The sequence below is a fragment of the Mesoplodon bidens genome, assembly GCF_964165515.1.
Source record: "Mesoplodon bidens genome assembly, chromosome: 13".
Lineage (NCBI taxonomy): Eukaryota > Metazoa > Chordata > Mammalia > Artiodactyla > Ziphiidae > Mesoplodon > Mesoplodon bidens.
This window is the reverse complement of record NC_138169.1, coordinates 26,822,229-26,839,413: the sequence shown is the minus strand read 5'-3', so window position 1 is coordinate 26,839,413 and position 17,185 is coordinate 26,822,229. Positions and strand designations below refer to the sequence as shown.

The window sequence follows — 17,185 nt, the reverse complement described above, 5'->3', positions numbered from 1 at the left end:
CCCGGAGCTCGGCCGCACGGCTCCCGCCCCCCCCAGCGATGGATCTGCCCGAGGCCACGCCCCGCTGGCGTCGGCAGCAGAGAGGTCACGTGGCGGGGAGGCCGGATGGAGCCGCGCCTGCGCCGTGAGCTTCGGCAGTCGAGATCCCGGTGAGGGAAGCCGGCGGGCGGTGCTGCGGGTCGATGATGGCGGCGGCCGCGGCCCGGGGAGGCGGTGGCGGCGGCTCCGGCTCGGGCTCCGGCGCCGGCGCGTCGCGGGGTTTCTATTTCAACACAGTCCTGTCGCTGGCCCGCTCCCTGGCCGTGCAGAGACCGGCATCCCTGGAGAAGGTAGCTCGGCGGATGGGCGCGGGCTGACAGGAGGAGGGGCCCGGGGCGCGGGAGGCGGGGCGGGGGTTTGAGGGAGGCCGAGGGGGTCCCGGCTGCCGGGGGCGCGGGGTGCTCTTGAGGGAGGAGCTGGCGCGGCTTGGTGCCGAGGGCTGGGGAGCTGGCAGGTGGGGGTCTGGGGCCCGTGTGGCGGGCGGGCGGGCGGGGCCGTGAGCTCGGGCGGGCTGAGCCACGGGGCCGCCTGGTGACACCGCCGGGCGGGGGCGGCGGCGAGGGGCGCGGGCAGAGCCGAGGGCCGGGGTCGAGCCTGGGGTCGGCTCCCCACTCGTCCTGCCTTGTGTTTCGTGACTCTGGGGCGATGCCGTCCTCGGGGAAGGGGCGCTTTTCCGCGCTTTGCCCTCAGTGGTGAAGGGCGGGTGAAACAGCGTGTCTGGAAGCGATTTCTGAGACGCACATTTGCTGCGCATTGTTTGTCTCTGAGACTAGAGGGGGCGTTAGACCGGCTGAGAGAGGGTGTTTGAAGAAAAGAACTCAGGCCGCGGGGATTCCTTATCTTGGGAGAAAGGTGAAAGGCAGCCCCAAGAGTGCCTGGGACGGTGGGGAAAAACGCAGCTTTTAGAGTCGGAACGTCCCTGCACCGTCACTGTATGTCGTCTTGGACGTTCCTTCAACCCTCAGAGCTTCTGTGTCCTTATCTGTGAAATGAAGTGGTTCTTGAGCATTAAATGAGTTCAGGCAGAAAGTGCCTGGCCCAGAGTTAGGCTCAGAGTAGGTGGACAGTAAAGGGCAGCTTTCCTCCCCCACCAGGGCGTGATGATGAGTGAGCACCGAAGGGATGGGATTATTCTTCTCCACAGCTTCCTGGCGGATGGAAAGAACGTTGTCTGACAGCAGAAGAGCGCTTGGGAGTGGTTTTATGGCTCTGGTGAGGGAGGTGAAGCTAAAAGGCTGTTGCAGGCACCTTGGCAGAGTGACCTGGTTCTTCCTTGGCTTTGTAGGTTCTCAGACTTGCACAGTGAGCAGGTCTTGGGAGACTGATGCCAGCCTGACTTCTAGTCAAAGGAGGAGTACAATAGAATGGAAAGACTATGGGTTGTAGCCATAAGATCACCTGAATTTAAATCCTGTGTCATTCACTTACATTCGTGTGAGTCTGGGCAGGTCAGTTCACCAGTCTGATCCTCTGCTTTCCCCTGCAAAATACAAGGGCCATACTTGATAAAAGTGTTGCGAAGATCGACAGAATGACATGAATAAAGGGAGGCAGGTGGGTGCCTAATGAATGATCACTGTTATTGCATGAGCCTGAGTGATGGACCACAGTGCTGCTTTATGGAATCAAATCCATGCCAGCTAGTCAGCACATTCTCTTCTTAGGAGGAGGACCAAAAGTTGTATCAGAAGTTTGCTTGCTGGACTTGGAGAAGAGGGTGCAGGGAATTGGATGATCTTGAAGAAGAGGGTCCTACGGCTCTAGCAGTGGCGGCACCCTTCCTCACGCAGTAACTGAAAAATGCACCTTCAGCTCAGCTCGCCTTCTTCAGTCTTCTTCACTAGTCACAAGAACATTCTGTAACTGCAGCATAGTTTTGTATCTTATGGTAATCCTTGGGTAGTCAAGATTACACAATGTTTTACAATTAATTAATGCAGCTTTTAGGTTGGGCTCCCTAATACCATTCAGTTTCATCAGCTCATTTACAAACCACAGCAGGAAAGAGTTAACAGAGCCCGGGCTGCTGTTTTTTTAAAAATTAAAACTAGGCGGGCTTCCCTGGTGGTGCAGTGGTTGAGAGTCCGCCTGCCGATGCAGGGGACACGGGTTCGTGCCCCGGTCTGGGAAGATCCCACGTGCAGCGGAGCAGCTGGGCCCTGTGAGCCATGGCCGCTGAGCCTGCGCGTCCGGAGCCTGTGCTCCACAACGGGAGAGGCCACAACAGTGAGAGGCCCGCGTACCACAAAAAAAAAACCCCCAAAAACCTAGGCTATTATTACCAGTTTCTTTCTTTTTTCTTTTTTTAAAATTAATTAATTAATTTCTTTTTGGCTGCGTTGGGTCTTCGTTGGTGCGCGCAGGCTTTCTCTGGTTGTGGCGAGTGGGGGCTACTCTTTGTTGCAGTGCACGGGCTTCTCATTGTGGTGGCTTCTCTTGTTGTGGAGCATGGGCTCTAGGCGCATGGGCTCAGTAGTTGTGGCACACGGGCTCAGTAGTTGTGCCGCATGGGCTCAGTAGTTGTGGTGCATGGGCTCTAGAGCACAGGTTCAGAAGTTGTGGCGCACGGGCTTAGTTGCTCCACGACATGTGGGATCTTCCTGGACCAGGGATCAAACCCGTGTCCCCTGTATTGGCAGGTGGATTCTTAACCACTGCGCCACCAGGGAATTCCCCGGGGCTGCTGTCTTCAAAAGGGCTTGCTCACAAGGTTGGCCCTTGGCTGGCATCGGGAACTTTGTGCTTGAACTGTTCCTTCCATTCTCTAACTGATCAGGATGGTTCACTGTGTCTGACTCTGTGTAAGCAGCATGGTTTACGTGAGCACCCGCTTTCCTTCTGGGAATCTGGAATTTTGATGGTTGCTAGGCAGGGAGTGCCTAAATGACCAGCCCCCAGTAAAAATCTTGGCACAGACATCACTCTCATGTTACTGCGTTGCTTGCTGCTGTAAGGGGTGTGTGCTTGGGGTGCACCCTCACAGTGGGGAGAGACAAGAGGAAGCCCTTGCACAGCTTTCTCCAGACTCTACCTGTGTCTGTTTCTCTGGCTTAGATCCTTTCACTGTAATGAAATTTATCTGCGAGGACGACTATGTCTGTGTGTGTGGTCCTGAGGACCCAAAACTACTTCTTTCTCAAGAGGAGGTTTCTGTAGGTGGCTGATTGCATCGGAAATATGTGAATTCCTCTTGTCCTCATCTACGATTCTGAGACTTGATTATACTTGGGATCACTGTTACTATTTAGTCCTATACTGTATGTCTGCTTGCTGCAGTCCCCTACTTTAAAACAGTTGATGAGAAGCCATTAGCATTCCTAAGGGAAAGATTCTTGAGGTTCTTAAGAGTAAGAGTTTCTGGGTACCCACCTTGGATAAGGAAGCTGGAGACTTAAGTGGGGAGATGAGTGTTGAAACCCCCCACCCATTTCTTTGTTTTCATTTCTCTTTCTCCTCCTTTTTTCCAGAGAAGACAGAGTACTGAGTGGGGCCTGATGCAGATAGGGTTGACCCGAGGAAGGCTGTTTTCTGAACTAGACCTGACACCTCAGCTCAGACATGGGAGCTCAGGCAGCCTGACATGCTTTCAGTGGCACTGGGGCACATTAATGACACAACTTACCCTATCTTTGTCCCTCTGGCATGCCACAGTGGGGTTGACTTACTCCATTCACCCACCCTAACCCCAGGCCGTGAAGCCAAGCCTATCACTACTGAGTGCATTTTACTTGTCCTTAATTCCTTAATTTTTCTCTTTCATCCAGAAAACATTTATTGAGCACCTATTGTTAATTGGTATGCATTAGGCCAAGTAAATAAGAAACTCCTAATTTGGTTGCTCAGGTGGCCAGCAACAAGTCAGTTTTGTTGCAAGTCCCCCATGTGCTCTTGTGCTCCAGGTCTGGTGACCACACTCCTGCCGTGTTCAGGTAGCCAGACCCAAGGGCCCTGGGCATCAATTCTAGGATCCTTATCTGAGCTTTGACCTTTTCCTGTTAGGCTGCCTCTAAGACTGGAGTCCCAGCCCACCCCTGGGATTGCAGCCCACCTCTGAGGACACCCTCCGTGAGGCCCACTCAGGCCTCAGCCCTCTCCCTCTGGGGGAAAGAGGAGAGGAGAAAAATTGAGAAGAGAGAGAGTCCTGCCTACACTGAATCCATCTCTGATTTACATCTGCCTGCCCATCTTTTGCTCTGCTTTCCTGGATCTTGCCTGTCTTGAGAATGTTGCTGAGCCGCCCCTGCTGAGCCTCCTCCTGGCTCTGCCTGGTCATACTCCTCTGTACCCTGGAAGTCAGGGTACCTGTTCCTGCCTCTTCTCGCCTGGCCTGTGCCGTACTAATGGACCCTGAGCCCAGGACGTGGAGAGTTCTAGGCAGAGCTGCAAAGCAGGCAGCATTCCATGCCCTCCTGCTCCCCTTCCCACCCTCAAGAGGCTTTGATCAGACTCCTTCCCCATTTCTGAAAATACTCTCTCTCTTCTTCAGTTAGGGTGCCAGAATCTTGAGGTGTTTAGCTAACTATTGACCTGTTGTTTAAAGGGCACTGTGGCGTTAGGGATGGGCTGGACCCTCCCTGGTGGACAGGTGTGCTTCAGGAGATGTGCTGGGTAACTCATAAGTAACTGGAGGAATGTGTGGCCAGGTGCTTAGGGCAGTGGGCTTTCTGGAGTTCATGTTTATCCAGTCCTTTAGAGTGGTCTGCTGTGGAGTGAAAATCCTGGTATTGGCATTTTTTCAGCATCACGAAGCTGAAAATTTCCCATCCTGCTCCCATTCCTTTGTGAGGCCATGTTAAAAAACAAAACAAAAACATGGAGAGGAGAGAGAATAAGCTTCAGCAGAGGATATTCATGTTGCTAGAACCAGTGTTATTAAATCAACTCTAAAATATTTTAGGAAGAAATTGGAAGAAGAAAAATATGTTACCTGTAATCAAGCCACATTAACTGTATTAGTTTTCTGGGGCTGCCATAGCAAAGGGCCACCGTGGCTTAAACAACAGAAATGAAGTTTCTCACAATTCTGAGGCTGGAAGGCCATGATGAAGGTGTCAGCAGGGCAGGTTTCTGTACAAGCCTCTCTCTTTGGCATGTAGATGGCCGTCTTCTCCCCGTGTCTTCACATGGTCTCCCTCTGTGTCTGTCTGTGTTCTAATCTCCTCTTCTTAGAAGGACACCAGTCAGATTGGTAGGACTGGCCCTCCCTCATCACTTGATTTTAACTTAATTACCTCTTTCATGACCTTATGTCCAAATACAGTCACATTCTGAGGTACCTAGGCATTAGGACTTCAATATATGAATTTGATGGAGGACACGATTCAGCCCATGACATTAACCCATCAGCACTGTCATTTCTTTTTTTTTTTTTTTTTTTTTTTTGCGGTACGTGGGCCTCTCACTGCTGTGGCCTCTCCCGTTGCGGAGCACAGGCTCCAGATGCGCAGGCTCAGCGGCCATGGCTCACAGGCCCAGCCGTTCCGCGGCATGTGGGACCTTCCCAGACCGGGGCACGAACCCGTGTCCCCTGCATCGGCAGGCAGACTCTCAACCACTGCGCCACCAGGGAAGCCCAGCACTGTCATTTCTTAAAGCTCTGTTTTAGTTTTTAACCATATATAGCTATGTTCACTTTATTGCTTTTTGCAAAAGTAGCCCATATTTATTATTTTGATGGTGGCATGTCATTTTTTGCGTTGATAGACCATACTTAAGCATTTCTCTGTTTAGACTTTCTAGTTTTTCCATGTAAAACAGCATGTTTGTACACCTAGCATGTTGTCTTCTTCTGAATTACATCCTTGTGTTAAATCACTGATGGGTCTTGATGTTTACTGCCCACCTGTTTCCAAAGGATTGTACTTAGTTGTGATAACATTAGCAAGACACCTTGTGCATGTTTATCTATGGCTTCACAAGGTTGGATTTTCCTGTATTTTTTCCTGCCAACTCAGTCAGCCTAAAAGGGTACCTTATTCTTTTGAGCCCAAGATAATGATATTGAGCATGGTTGGCTATTTATATTGTGAATTAAGCAAACAAACAGCTCCCAAGGCAGAATTGCTAGGATCGTGTGATGTTGCCATGTTTTTGTTTTCTGTTATGTGGAAACTTGAATGTTCTGTGTTCTCTTCATGCTTGCAGTCCTGCTGCTTGAGCACTGACTCCTGGCTGTGCCCACTCTGGGTCTGCTAGGTGTGCACACAATCCTGACCCTCAACTAACTTACAAATTAGTAGCAGCAGTATTAGGTGCAGGGCTGGCCAGTGTCTGTCCAGAAAGGAGCTGGTGGTGAACTGTGTAGCTTTTCAATAAAAATACCCTGGGAGGATATTTAGCTGTTTTGTACTTTGCTGGGGTGGGAGTGGGAGGTGCAGATAATTTCTAATTTGGGCCCCAAACCTTTTCTCCATGGCTCTTAATAGGTTTGTGAAGAATGTAATAGAAGGTAAAAAAAGTGAAAAGTGCTCCGAGAAAGCAAAAGTATTGGGAGGTTACCCTCAGTTGAGATTTTACTTAGGGATGGCTTGGAAGCCATGAGGATGGGCATTTGCAAGTACTAAGGGCATTGGCGAGGGAGGGTCATTTTAGATGGAGAGAACAGAGGGCACAGCACAGAGGAGAATGAGAAACAGCAGGTGATAGTGTTTAGCGGAACAGTATGTGTTTAAAGAGAAGAGTGGAGATGAGGCTGGAGAAGAAAGCAGATGACCTTGTTTATGTTCCTAGACTCAGAGTCTGCATCTAATTGGTGAGACAAGGAAGAACCCGTGGATGTTTCAGGGCCTGAGGCTGGTGTGCGTTAGGAAGCTGATTATGGCTGCGTTGTTTGTGTCAGTGCCCTAGGGAGAATCAGGAGTGATGTGTCACTAGCCGTCTGCTCCCCCAGAGGGCAAAGATGTTCTATTTCTGACTCCTCACTGTGGATTCTCTTTTTTGCTGTCAGTGTTTGCAGTTTGTATCCAGTGAAAATGTGGTTGCCTCGAGTCCCTTCCACCAGCAGCTGTTCCCATCATGGATTTTAGTTGCTGAAATGTTTCTGTGTACTTATTTTCCTGGTTTCTTATTTATATATTTTTGTATTGCTTCTCTCATGAAAAAAGCTTGGCCTTTTGTGAACATTGCCAAGCCAGCCAGAGCCCTACTTTCATTTGTGTGAAAACCTGATGCGTAAATACAGGTTTGAGGCAAAACCCCTCAGGTCCCCCTTGCATTTATTCGTTGAGTCTGAGAGGCTCTATCTTTGCTGTGGAAGCCATTCTCTTCTGAATGTTTCCATTTAGAGCTGGTCTGGAAGCCGGGATTCAGGACAGCCAAGGGTACACCATTATGAAAGCAAAAGATGGTGACCTCATCCACCCATTCATTCATGCACTAAGTCTTTGAGTGCCTGCTGATTGCCAGGCACTGTGATGGGCCCTGGACGGGCGCCTTGGAGGGACAAATAAATAGACATGATCTTGTTGTCATGGCGTTTACCATGGAGAGAGACAAACAGCCTTAAACAAAGAACTACAAGTAAATATGATTTAAAATGGTAACAAGTGCCATGAAGCAAAAGTAAATGGTATCATTTTTTTTTTCGGGGATCGACTTTATTTGGGCTTCTCACAGTGGTTAGAGCCACTCTGTCTTCAGAACAGTCACAGGACAGGAAATACGTCACCAAGGCTGCCCAGAAAAGTCTGACCAGCTGAATCTTATTGCTTAAAATACACATATTCACAATAACTGATAAAGGATGATGTGCCTCACACGGGAATGTGTATTTGCAAATCTTCCGAATGTAGCACCAAACCCTCGACCAACCCCTTTCTTCTCGTTCACCTGGAACATCAGACTCCCTCAAATCTCCCTGGCTCCCTCACAAGTCCTTCAGCTCCCTACTTCCACCTTTCATCATGCAGGGCAGCCTCATGTAGCAGGGGCCAGACTGTGACGCTGGACTAGAGCCCAGCTCCACCCACTGTGTTTTCTTCTTCTCGTGCCTTTCGGGTTGGATGCTGCAGTGAACCCAGCCTTAAACACATGGACCAGTTCCCCACTCTGACTGGAGAAGGAATACTGAGAGGGCCAGAATCCATCCCTTCGACCAGTTAACTCAAGCAGGATTCATTTTGGTAAAACTTGATCTTGAGACACTTCAGTGAGTTGTTTGGGATAAAAACAAAAAGCAAAACAAAAAAAGGTGGCAGGAAAAGCATCTGAGGGCCGCTGGCACACTCCTGCCCACTCTCGCCACACACTAGCTATGTGCTGGACCTCAGTAGAGGGAGGTAAGCCCTACAGCACTGTGGTGGCCACCAAACCCTCCTGGCAGTTCTGGGCAGGGCTGACGTCTGGGCCACAGGCAGTCCGAGCTTGACACTGAAGGTCTAGTCCAGCTTCTGTCTGAGGTTCCACCTTGACCTTCTGTCCCGAGCGGTTGTGGACACCCCCAGGGGCTGACGCTGAGGGCCAGGAGCAGCTGAGGGAGGCAGACAGGCTCAGAGCACGTTTCCGTTTACAGGGAGCAGAACACAGGCCTCTGAGTGTCCGTGGAGCAATGTGCAAATTGCAGTAATGGGTAGAGTAAAACCTCTACTTGGAGCACAGCATCTCTGGCAAATGTGGGGACTGCCGCCGACAGCACTGCTGAGTACACCCAAGTGCACAGACATTTGCTCAGTAAACAGTAAATGCGTAAAATAAGTTACCTTGAGAGGGCTGCGCCTGCTTCAAACGTGTAGGTAATGTGAGCAGAGTCGCTGCTGTTCAAAGTGTATTCACAGGAAAGCAGGGCTGGGGGCTCACACACAATGGACAGACACACACAGGTTATCCAGAAAGTCACTGTATATGGACTGCACTTTATTCAACATGGATTTTGGTTTTGTGGACTCCAAACTCAGACACTCGTTCACCTCACAGCCTTGGATTTGTCTGTTTTGTGTGCATGTGTGTGTGTGTGTATATATATACATATATATATATATATATATACACATACACATATATACATGTGTGTTCATATATATACTTTCATTTCTTACCATAACATCAATGTCTACTCTGAATGTCATCGTTCAAGAGTGGGGGAAGAACCAAACTCTTCATATGAACAGAGCTGGATAGGGAATGTTAGTTTCAGCAGTTTGCTTTTTCCATTCAGATTATTCCTGTGAGAGCTCAACTGGTTTCTGAAGCCAAACTACAGTGATAAGGATCCTGTGGTCCTTCGGGATGGCTGCCTTCACCTTCCTACCTGGGCCACTTAGACACTTGACATAGGCTACAAAAATTAGTTACCCCATTCAAGGCGGGGCGGAGCAGGGAAAGGGCAAGAAAACCACAGATAACCAAGGCATTTTTTCCAAATGGTCAGTTTGAAAAAACAAACAAATAAAACAACTTATTCAGAATCAAGAGAAAATACTGTGTGAGTCAGGCTGCGGGACTGCCCTTTCTCAGGACCCACAGCCCCCTCATTTGTTCGTAGAGAACAGTGAGACAGGAAGGCCAGCAGATGTGTGCTTGGGGTGGGGGAGGGTACTGATCACCTGTGGGCACAGATCAAAGGGCAGAGATGCGGAAAGCTGCACCTCTATCTGCTGCCACAGCGCAGGGCCTCCTGCTCACCCACAGAAGTTCCAGAGATAGCCCCCACCCAAGCCTGCACACAAAACATCTCCTTCTGGCTCAACTGTAGCCAGGACTTTTTGAAGGCCAAGTTGGGAAAAAGCCACAAATTTTCCTTTTCCAAAACAGAATTCTTGCCTGCCCATTGGTCAAGTTCTTATTTTCAGCTCGCTTTTGTTTTTGTTTTTGTTTTTAAAAGAGAAAAACCAAAGAGAAGGCAGGTGTAATATTCCACACTTGAATCAGTCCACGGCCAGCCAGAACCTGCTGGGAAGGGACCCCTCCAGGATGCATCGTGCCACCTTGATCTCGTCACCTGGAATTTGAGAGCACAAGCCCTTTACCAACCCACCATGCAACCGCCGGTCAGCTCTTATCCTCCCACAGGAGGAGCCCAGTTCCTGCTCCGGAGACACTGGCAGCAAGGGGCGACAATCCCCGGACCTCTGGGGGCTTCACCCAGGGCTGAGACCTGCCGCTCTCTTGGACTGAGATGCGGCAAGGTTCTCGTAAACTCACACCAGAACATGAATCCACTCCATCACCAAGAGTCACCTCAGGACACAGTCTCATCCCCTCCTTGGGGGCTTCTGAAACACACATCTCTCTGACCCAAGCAGGCAGTGAGACATGATGTAAAGGGGGACAGGGTGGGGTATGAGGAATGAGTCACAGGACAACTTCTTGGCCCTCCACGACACTGTGTTTCTATGGGGGGCAAGGCACCCACACCCCAAACTGTACCTGGAGATGCAGGAAAATGCAGGAGCAGAGGGGAAAAAAAAAATAAGGAACACAGTCACTTAATGCTTCTCTCATGGTTCTCCCCTACCCTGGTTGTGTCACCAAGTTCTCGGGTGTAGGCAGGGCCTGCTCTAGCTGGGGGAGCTGCTGCTCTGGGAGTTTGGGGAGTCCTGCTCGTTGATGGTGTTCAGCAGCAGGCAGGCAGGCAGCCGCGGCAGGTGGGGGTGCCCGGCTGGGCCTGCTCCTCAGAGGGCTGGCAGAGCCCTTCCTCCTCGTTGCCAGGGGGCGGCACGTGGCAGCTGTCGCAGAAGTCCAGGGGCCTGTCCAGAGCATCGTCGATGAGCACGTTGAACTCTTTGAGGTTGTCATCATGGTGGCCCCAGTTGCACACACACACTTCGATGCCCGAGTCACCTGTGAAGCCGTGATGTCTGCCGGGTGTCTTGTCTTTGCTGTCAGGGAGGGCGCTGCCCTGCTCGGAGCTATATTCTTTCAGCAGCTCCTCCTTACATTCGGAATCCTTGTCCAGGAAGGTCCCAGGGTCCACCTCCCCCAGGCCGGCCACAGAGCCGCTGGACTCCATCCCAGGGGCTTTGGTGGCTGCTGGGTCTGCTGGCATGTTGGAGGGCTCAGGGTCAGCAGTGCTCGGGGGTCGCATGCTGCTTCTGCTGGGCCTGACAAGGGGCTGCTCTGAGCCTCCTGGGAGCCCCTGGTGGGATTGGCGCCTGGGGGGCTGCCGCCTGTAGGGCCACACTGTGCAGGCAGCTGCTGCTGCTGGAGCTGGAAGGCACTATGGTGGGGGAGGAGTTGGAGGTCGGTTCACCACTTCCTCATAAGGAGGTAGTAAATAGTTTGGCGAAAACCTGAAATAAAATGGCAGCACTGAGTAATTGTGGGCTTCCGGTAGGCTTTCAGGTTGATTTCAGGTTGCTGCTGTTGGGCCTGAAGGCAGTGCTTGGCTCGGCGGTGGTGACACACGCAGCAGCAGCTCAGGATGAATGATGGTCCACACGAGCCAGAACCACCAGAGTTCATAGTAGTAGTTGCAGCACTGAGACTGTTCACAGCAGTGTCCTGTGTCACAGGTGTAGCTAGCTTTGATTGTTAGTACCCACTCAGGTTTCCTTATCCTGCAGGGGTTCAGCCCTGGCTGACAGGGGGCTGGGCAGCACCTGGAGGAGCAGGTGAGCCATGCCACCCAGGAGCCTTCTCCTCTCCATCCCCCTCCCGCTCCTCCTCCAGCACCATGCTGCCACCTCCCTCCTCCTCCCTCTCCTTCTCTTCCCTCTAAATGGTATAATTGATTTACAGTGTACACCTGAAACATTGTAAATCAATTATACTTCAATTAAAAAAGTAAATGATGGGGGCTTCCCTGGTGGCGCAGTGGTTGGGGTCCGCCTGCCCATGCAGGGGACGCGGGTTTGTGCCCCGGTCCGGGAGGATCCCACATGCCACAGAGCGGCTGGGCCCCTGAGCCATGGCCGCTGAGCCTGCGCGTCCGGAGCCTGTGCTCCGCAGCTGGAGAGGCCACAGCAGTGAGAGGCCCGCATACACACACACACACACAAAAAAAGTAAATGATGTTGGTGAATTTTATCTCAATTTAAAGAAAAGGTAAGTGGTATGAGGAGAGATAAAATGGGCTCCCAATTTATAGGGGGACCAGGGAAGACTTTATTTTTTTATTTTTAAAAAATATTTACTTATTTTATTTGTTTATTTTTGGCTGCATCCGGTCCTAGTTGTGGCACATGGGCTCTTCATTGCGGCACACTGACTTCTCTATCTCTAGTTGTGGTGTGCAGGTTTTCTCTAGTTGAGGCGCTCAGGCTTAGTTACCCCTTGGCATGTGGGATCTTAGTTCGCCAACCAGGGATTGAACGCGCGTCCCCTGCACTGGAAGGCGGATTCTTTACCACTGGACCACCAGGGAAGTCCCTCAAGGAAGATTTTAAACAGAGCTGAAGGAGGTAGCTGGTGAAGTGTATACAAAGGAATTCTCCTAGCAGAGGATACAGCTTGTGCAAAGGCTGAGAGTTAGGAACATTTTTGACTCATTTGATGACGTTAGAGTAGGCTATAGTGGTTATAGCTTGGGGGTGGGGGTGGGCAGGACATGAGGACCCAGGACAGGTAGTGGAAATGATGGTGGACTTTATTTTAAGAGCAGTTTAACAGTTTAATAGCCTTTAGGGGATTGGTGAAGAATTTAAAATACTAGTAATAAGTAAAATAAAATGTCACGATTAGCTTGTAGATGGGAATATTTGAGACCAGTTTAAATAGATTTGTGAAAATTACATTTAGTATGAATATTAAATATTGGTTTTTTTTGTTTGTTTGTTTTTTGCGGTACGCGGGCCTCTCACTGTTGTGTCCTCTCCCGTTGTGGAGCACGGGCTCCGGATGCGCAGGCTCAGTGGCCATGGCTCATGGGCCATGGCTCATGGGCCTAGCTGCTCCGCGGCACGTGGGATCTTCCCAGACCGGGGCACGAACCCGTGTCCCCTGCATCGGCAGGCGGACTCTCATCCACTGCACCACCAGGGAAGCCCTATCTCCACTTTTGGCTTATTAACTACAGGTCTCTCTTTTTAAGTGGTTGTTCTAGTATTGAAATATGCATCTCTTTAATTTATCATAGTCTACCTTCAAATAACATTATACCACTTCACTTATAGTGTAATAACCTTATAATTGTAATTTGATCTGACCCCATTTTTTTGTGATTGCTGTCATAGATTTTTACTTCTATTATAAACTCCACAATACATTATTATAATTTCTTTAAATCATCATAAAATATGAAAAATATGCATATTCATATATACAGTATTTTCAGTTCTCTTCATTTCTTTATGTAGATTGATGTTTACACTTTATGGATTTTTTCTGGGGGGGGACACACCATGAGGCATGTGGGATCTTACTTACCCGGCCAGGGATTGAAGCCGCACCCCCTGCAGTGGAAGCGTGAAGTCTTAACTACTGGACCACCAAGAAGTTCCCCTTACTTTATTGGTTTTAACATTTCTTATAGTACAGGTCTGCTAGTGTGATTAATTCTCTCAGCTTTGTCCTATTTGAAAAAGTTTTTTTTTCAGCCTCATTTCTGCTGACTATAGAATTCTAGGGTGGCAGCTGTTTTTATTTTAGCATTGGTCTATATATCTGTTCTTACCCTAGCACACTGTCTTGATTACTGTCACTTTGTAGTAAGTTTTGAAATTGGGACGAGTGAGTCCCCAAACTTTGCTCTTCCTTTTCAAGATAGCCTTGTTTGTTGTGGGTCTCTTGAATTTCCCTGTGAATTTTAGGATCAGCTTATCAATTTCTGCAAAGAAGTCACCTGGGGTTATAATAGGGATTGTGTTGAATCTGTAGGTCAATTTAGAGTATAATTGCCATCTTAATATTAATTCTTATCATCCATGATCATGGGATATCTTTCCATTTATTTAGGTCTTTACTTTCAGTGAGGTTTTGTAGTTTCTAGAATGTAAGTTTTGTACTTCAAGCCTTTGTTAAATTTATGCCTAAGTATTTTGTTCTTTTGATGTATTATAAATGGAATTAATTCACGACGTAAAAGTCACCATGGAATAATTTCTTAATATCATCTTCAGTCTATTCATTGGTACTGTATAGAAATGCAGTTGATTTTTCCCTTTTTCCTTTATTGTGGTAAAATATACATAATTTAAAATTTGCCATCTTAATCACTTTTAAGTGTACAGATCAGTGATATTAAATACATTCATAGGGACTTCCCTGGTGGCGCAGTGGTTAAGAATCCACTTGCCAGTGCAGGGGACACAGGTTCAATCCCTGCTCCGGGAAGATCCCACATGCCACGGAGCAACTAAGCCCCTGTGCCACAACTACTGAAGCCCGCATGCCTAGAGCCCATGCTCGCAATAAGAGAAGCCACTGCAATGAGAAGCCCGCGCATCACAACGAAGAGTAGCCCCTGCTCGCCGCAACTAGAGAAAGCCCCCGCACAGCAGCAAAGACCCAACGCAGCCATAAATAAATAAATAAATTTATTTTAAAATAAATACATTCGTAATGTTTTACTACAATCACCACCATCCATCTCTAGAACTCTTTTCATCTTGTAAAACTGAAAGTCTGATTACAGGTGATTCTTCTATATTGATCTTGTATCCTGCAACTTTGCTGAACTTACTTATTAGGTCTAATTTTTTTTTAGTGGATTCTTTAGATCAGCGGTCCCCAGCTTTTTGGCATCAGGAACCAGTTTCTTGGAAGACAATTTTTCCACAGACTGGTGTGGGGGAAAGGTATGGTTTCCAGATGATTCAAGTGCATTATGTTTATTGTGCATTTTATTTCTGTTATTATTACATTGTAATATATAGTGAAATAATTATACAACTCACCATAATGCAGAATCAGTGGGAGCCCTGAGCTTGTTTTCACTTGCCACTCACTGATAGGGTCTTGATATGAATCTGTGAGCAATTAATTTATTATGGTCTCTGTGCAGTGAAACCTCTCTGCTAATGATAATCTGTATTTGCAGCTGCTCCCCAGCACTAGCATCACCGCCTCAGCTCCACCTCAGATCATCAGGCATTAGATTCTCATAAGGAGCATGCAAGCTAGATCCCTCGCATGCACAGTTCACAGTGAGGTTTGTGCTCCTGTGAGAATCTAATGCTGCCACTGATCTGATAGGAGGCGGTGCTCAGGCGGTAATGCAAGTGATGGGGAGCGGCTGTAAATACAGAGGAAGCTTCGCTTCGCTCGCTCCCCTGCCACTCACCTGCTGTTGTGTCACCCGGTTCTGAACTGGCCACGAACTGGTACCGGTCCATGGCCTGGGGGTGGGGTACCTCTCCTTTAGCTCATGTCATCTGCAAATAGAGATAGTTTTTCTTTTTTCTTTCCAGTCTGGATGGCTTTTATTTCATTCTCTTGTCTAATTGCCCTGACCAGACCCTCCAGCACAACACTGGGTAGAAGTGTTGAGAGTGAACATCCTTATCTTGTTCCTGATCTTGGCGGGGTAAGCTTTCCATCTTTTACTATGTACAATGTTGGCTGTGGGTTTTTCATAGATAATCTTTATCAGGTTGAGGAAGTTCCTAGTTTGTTGAGTGTTTTTTTTTTTTTTTTTTTTTGGCCACACGGGGAGCATACAGGATCTTAGTTCCCCAACCGAGGATCGAACCTGTGCCCCCTGCCATGGAAGTGCGGAGTCTTAACCACTGGACCACCAGGGAAGTCCCTGTTGAGTGTTTTTATCATGAAGGGTGTTGAATTTTTTCACATGCTTTTTCTGCATCTATTTCAGAGCTGGTTTTTAAACTTTGTTAGGGCAGGTCTGAAATAGCTTTTGCGACGGGTAGTTTAGCCCCACTGCTGAGGTGTGGCCCTTCAAGTTCTCCACTGAATGCTTTGTGGGTTTTTCGCTCTGGCTGGGAGTAACTCAGACTCCTCTCAGCTCTGTGAGAACCCAGGAACCATTTATCTCACAGTTCCTTGGTTGTTTTTTGCCCAACATTGTGGAGTATTACCCTACCCTGGTCTGTCTTAGTATATTCATCAAAGACTCAGGGGAACTCTTGCAGATTTGTGGAGCTTTTTTTCTGTTGAGCTCTCTCTTCTCCAGAATTCCCAGCTGCTTTTAGACTTCCAGTACTCCCATTTCTGTCTCCTCAGCTTAGTGAGACCAGCATGATCTGCTTGGGATGCGCTTCCCTTTTTGTGGTCCAGGATGCATCTTCTGGCAGAAAATCAGGGCAGCTGTAGGGCTCACCTTGTTTCCTCTCCTCTAAGCATTTCAGTCCTGTGCTGCTTTTCCAGGGTATGAAACCAGTGGTTTCATGTATTTGTCCATCTTTCTGTTGTTTTTTGGCAGGAAGGTAAATCCAGATCCTGCTGTTCTCTCATGGCTGCAGGTGGAAGTTCTTGGCTCACCGGATTTTATTGCTAGAGCAGACATTGCAAAAATCTATCTGTTCATGCTTTTATACCTGGGAAAGCTGAGGCTTGAGGGAGATGATCTGTCAGTTTGCCAAAATTGGCATAGTTTTAAGACACAAGCATCATGTCACAATCACCTTTGTCTATCATGCTCGCTCTGAGTCACTTAGAAAATGTTGACTTATGTTCAGTGTTCTCTAAGGGGGCAGGACGTAGGAGAATGACCATTAAAAAACAGATTTAACAACAACAAAATACCACTAATACTTAAAGCATAATCTTCAGTTCTCAGGGACTTTTGTTTCTCCAGGAAGACTATTCCCAGAGGTTTCAGATAACAAAAGTTGCATACTTAAAAGTTTAATTGGCCAGCTTGTAACGCTATTATTGTAGCTTTATTTTGACCTACATACCTGACTTACACCCACTCTCATGTTGAGTTCTCATCTGTGGTGTTCTGCCCACTCATCCAGACTTGTGAGGGCATCTTATTTTCTCTAACTCGTTCGGCATTTCCTTACTTTGGCAGTAAATTCACCTCAAGGCATCTCTCTTAACAGCCTTGGGTTATAGTACTGTCAGGGCTTCTCAAAGTCTGAGGAAGTTATCTCTGTTGCCTCCTGTGGTCTGTTCCTTACTGGCCTCCTCAGAGTGGCGTGCAGAGCCAACCCCTCTGGATCCTTTTCATAAATGGGAGCGACCCTGGCCGTCTCTTTCAGATTTTGAGCTTAGTGACCTTTTATAATGACAGGCTCTTCCCCCCCTCACCCCAAAGAAACCAAACTACTTATTAATTTGTTGTAAACTTCTGAAGAAAATCATTCAATGT

General features: G+C 48.4%; 1 protein-coding gene and 1 pseudogene across 3 annotated transcripts in view; one reads left to right on the top strand and one right to left on the bottom strand.

Moving 5' to 3' along the window:
- Positions 1-130: 130 nt before the first annotated feature.
- PI4KA (phosphatidylinositol 4-kinase alpha) overlaps positions 131-17,185 on the top strand; it is a 94,719-nt gene continuing 77,664 nt past the window's right edge. Inside the window, exon 1 of one of the 2 annotated variants that reach the window (XR_014017265.1) lies at positions 131-329. Coding sequence is in view for 1 of the 2 variants with exons in the window: in XM_081251760.1 (XP_081107886.1) it covers positions 183-329 (147 nt within the window). In the remaining variant the exon portion in view is untranslated. The remainder of the gene's footprint in view (positions 330-17,185) is intronic. The other variant, XM_081251760.1, reaches the window with a different exon arrangement.
- LOC308626559 (WW domain binding protein 1-like) lies at positions 10,001-11,621 on the bottom strand (annotated as a pseudogene). Its single transcript has one exon. The product of its transcript is annotated as a WW domain binding protein 1-like (transcript).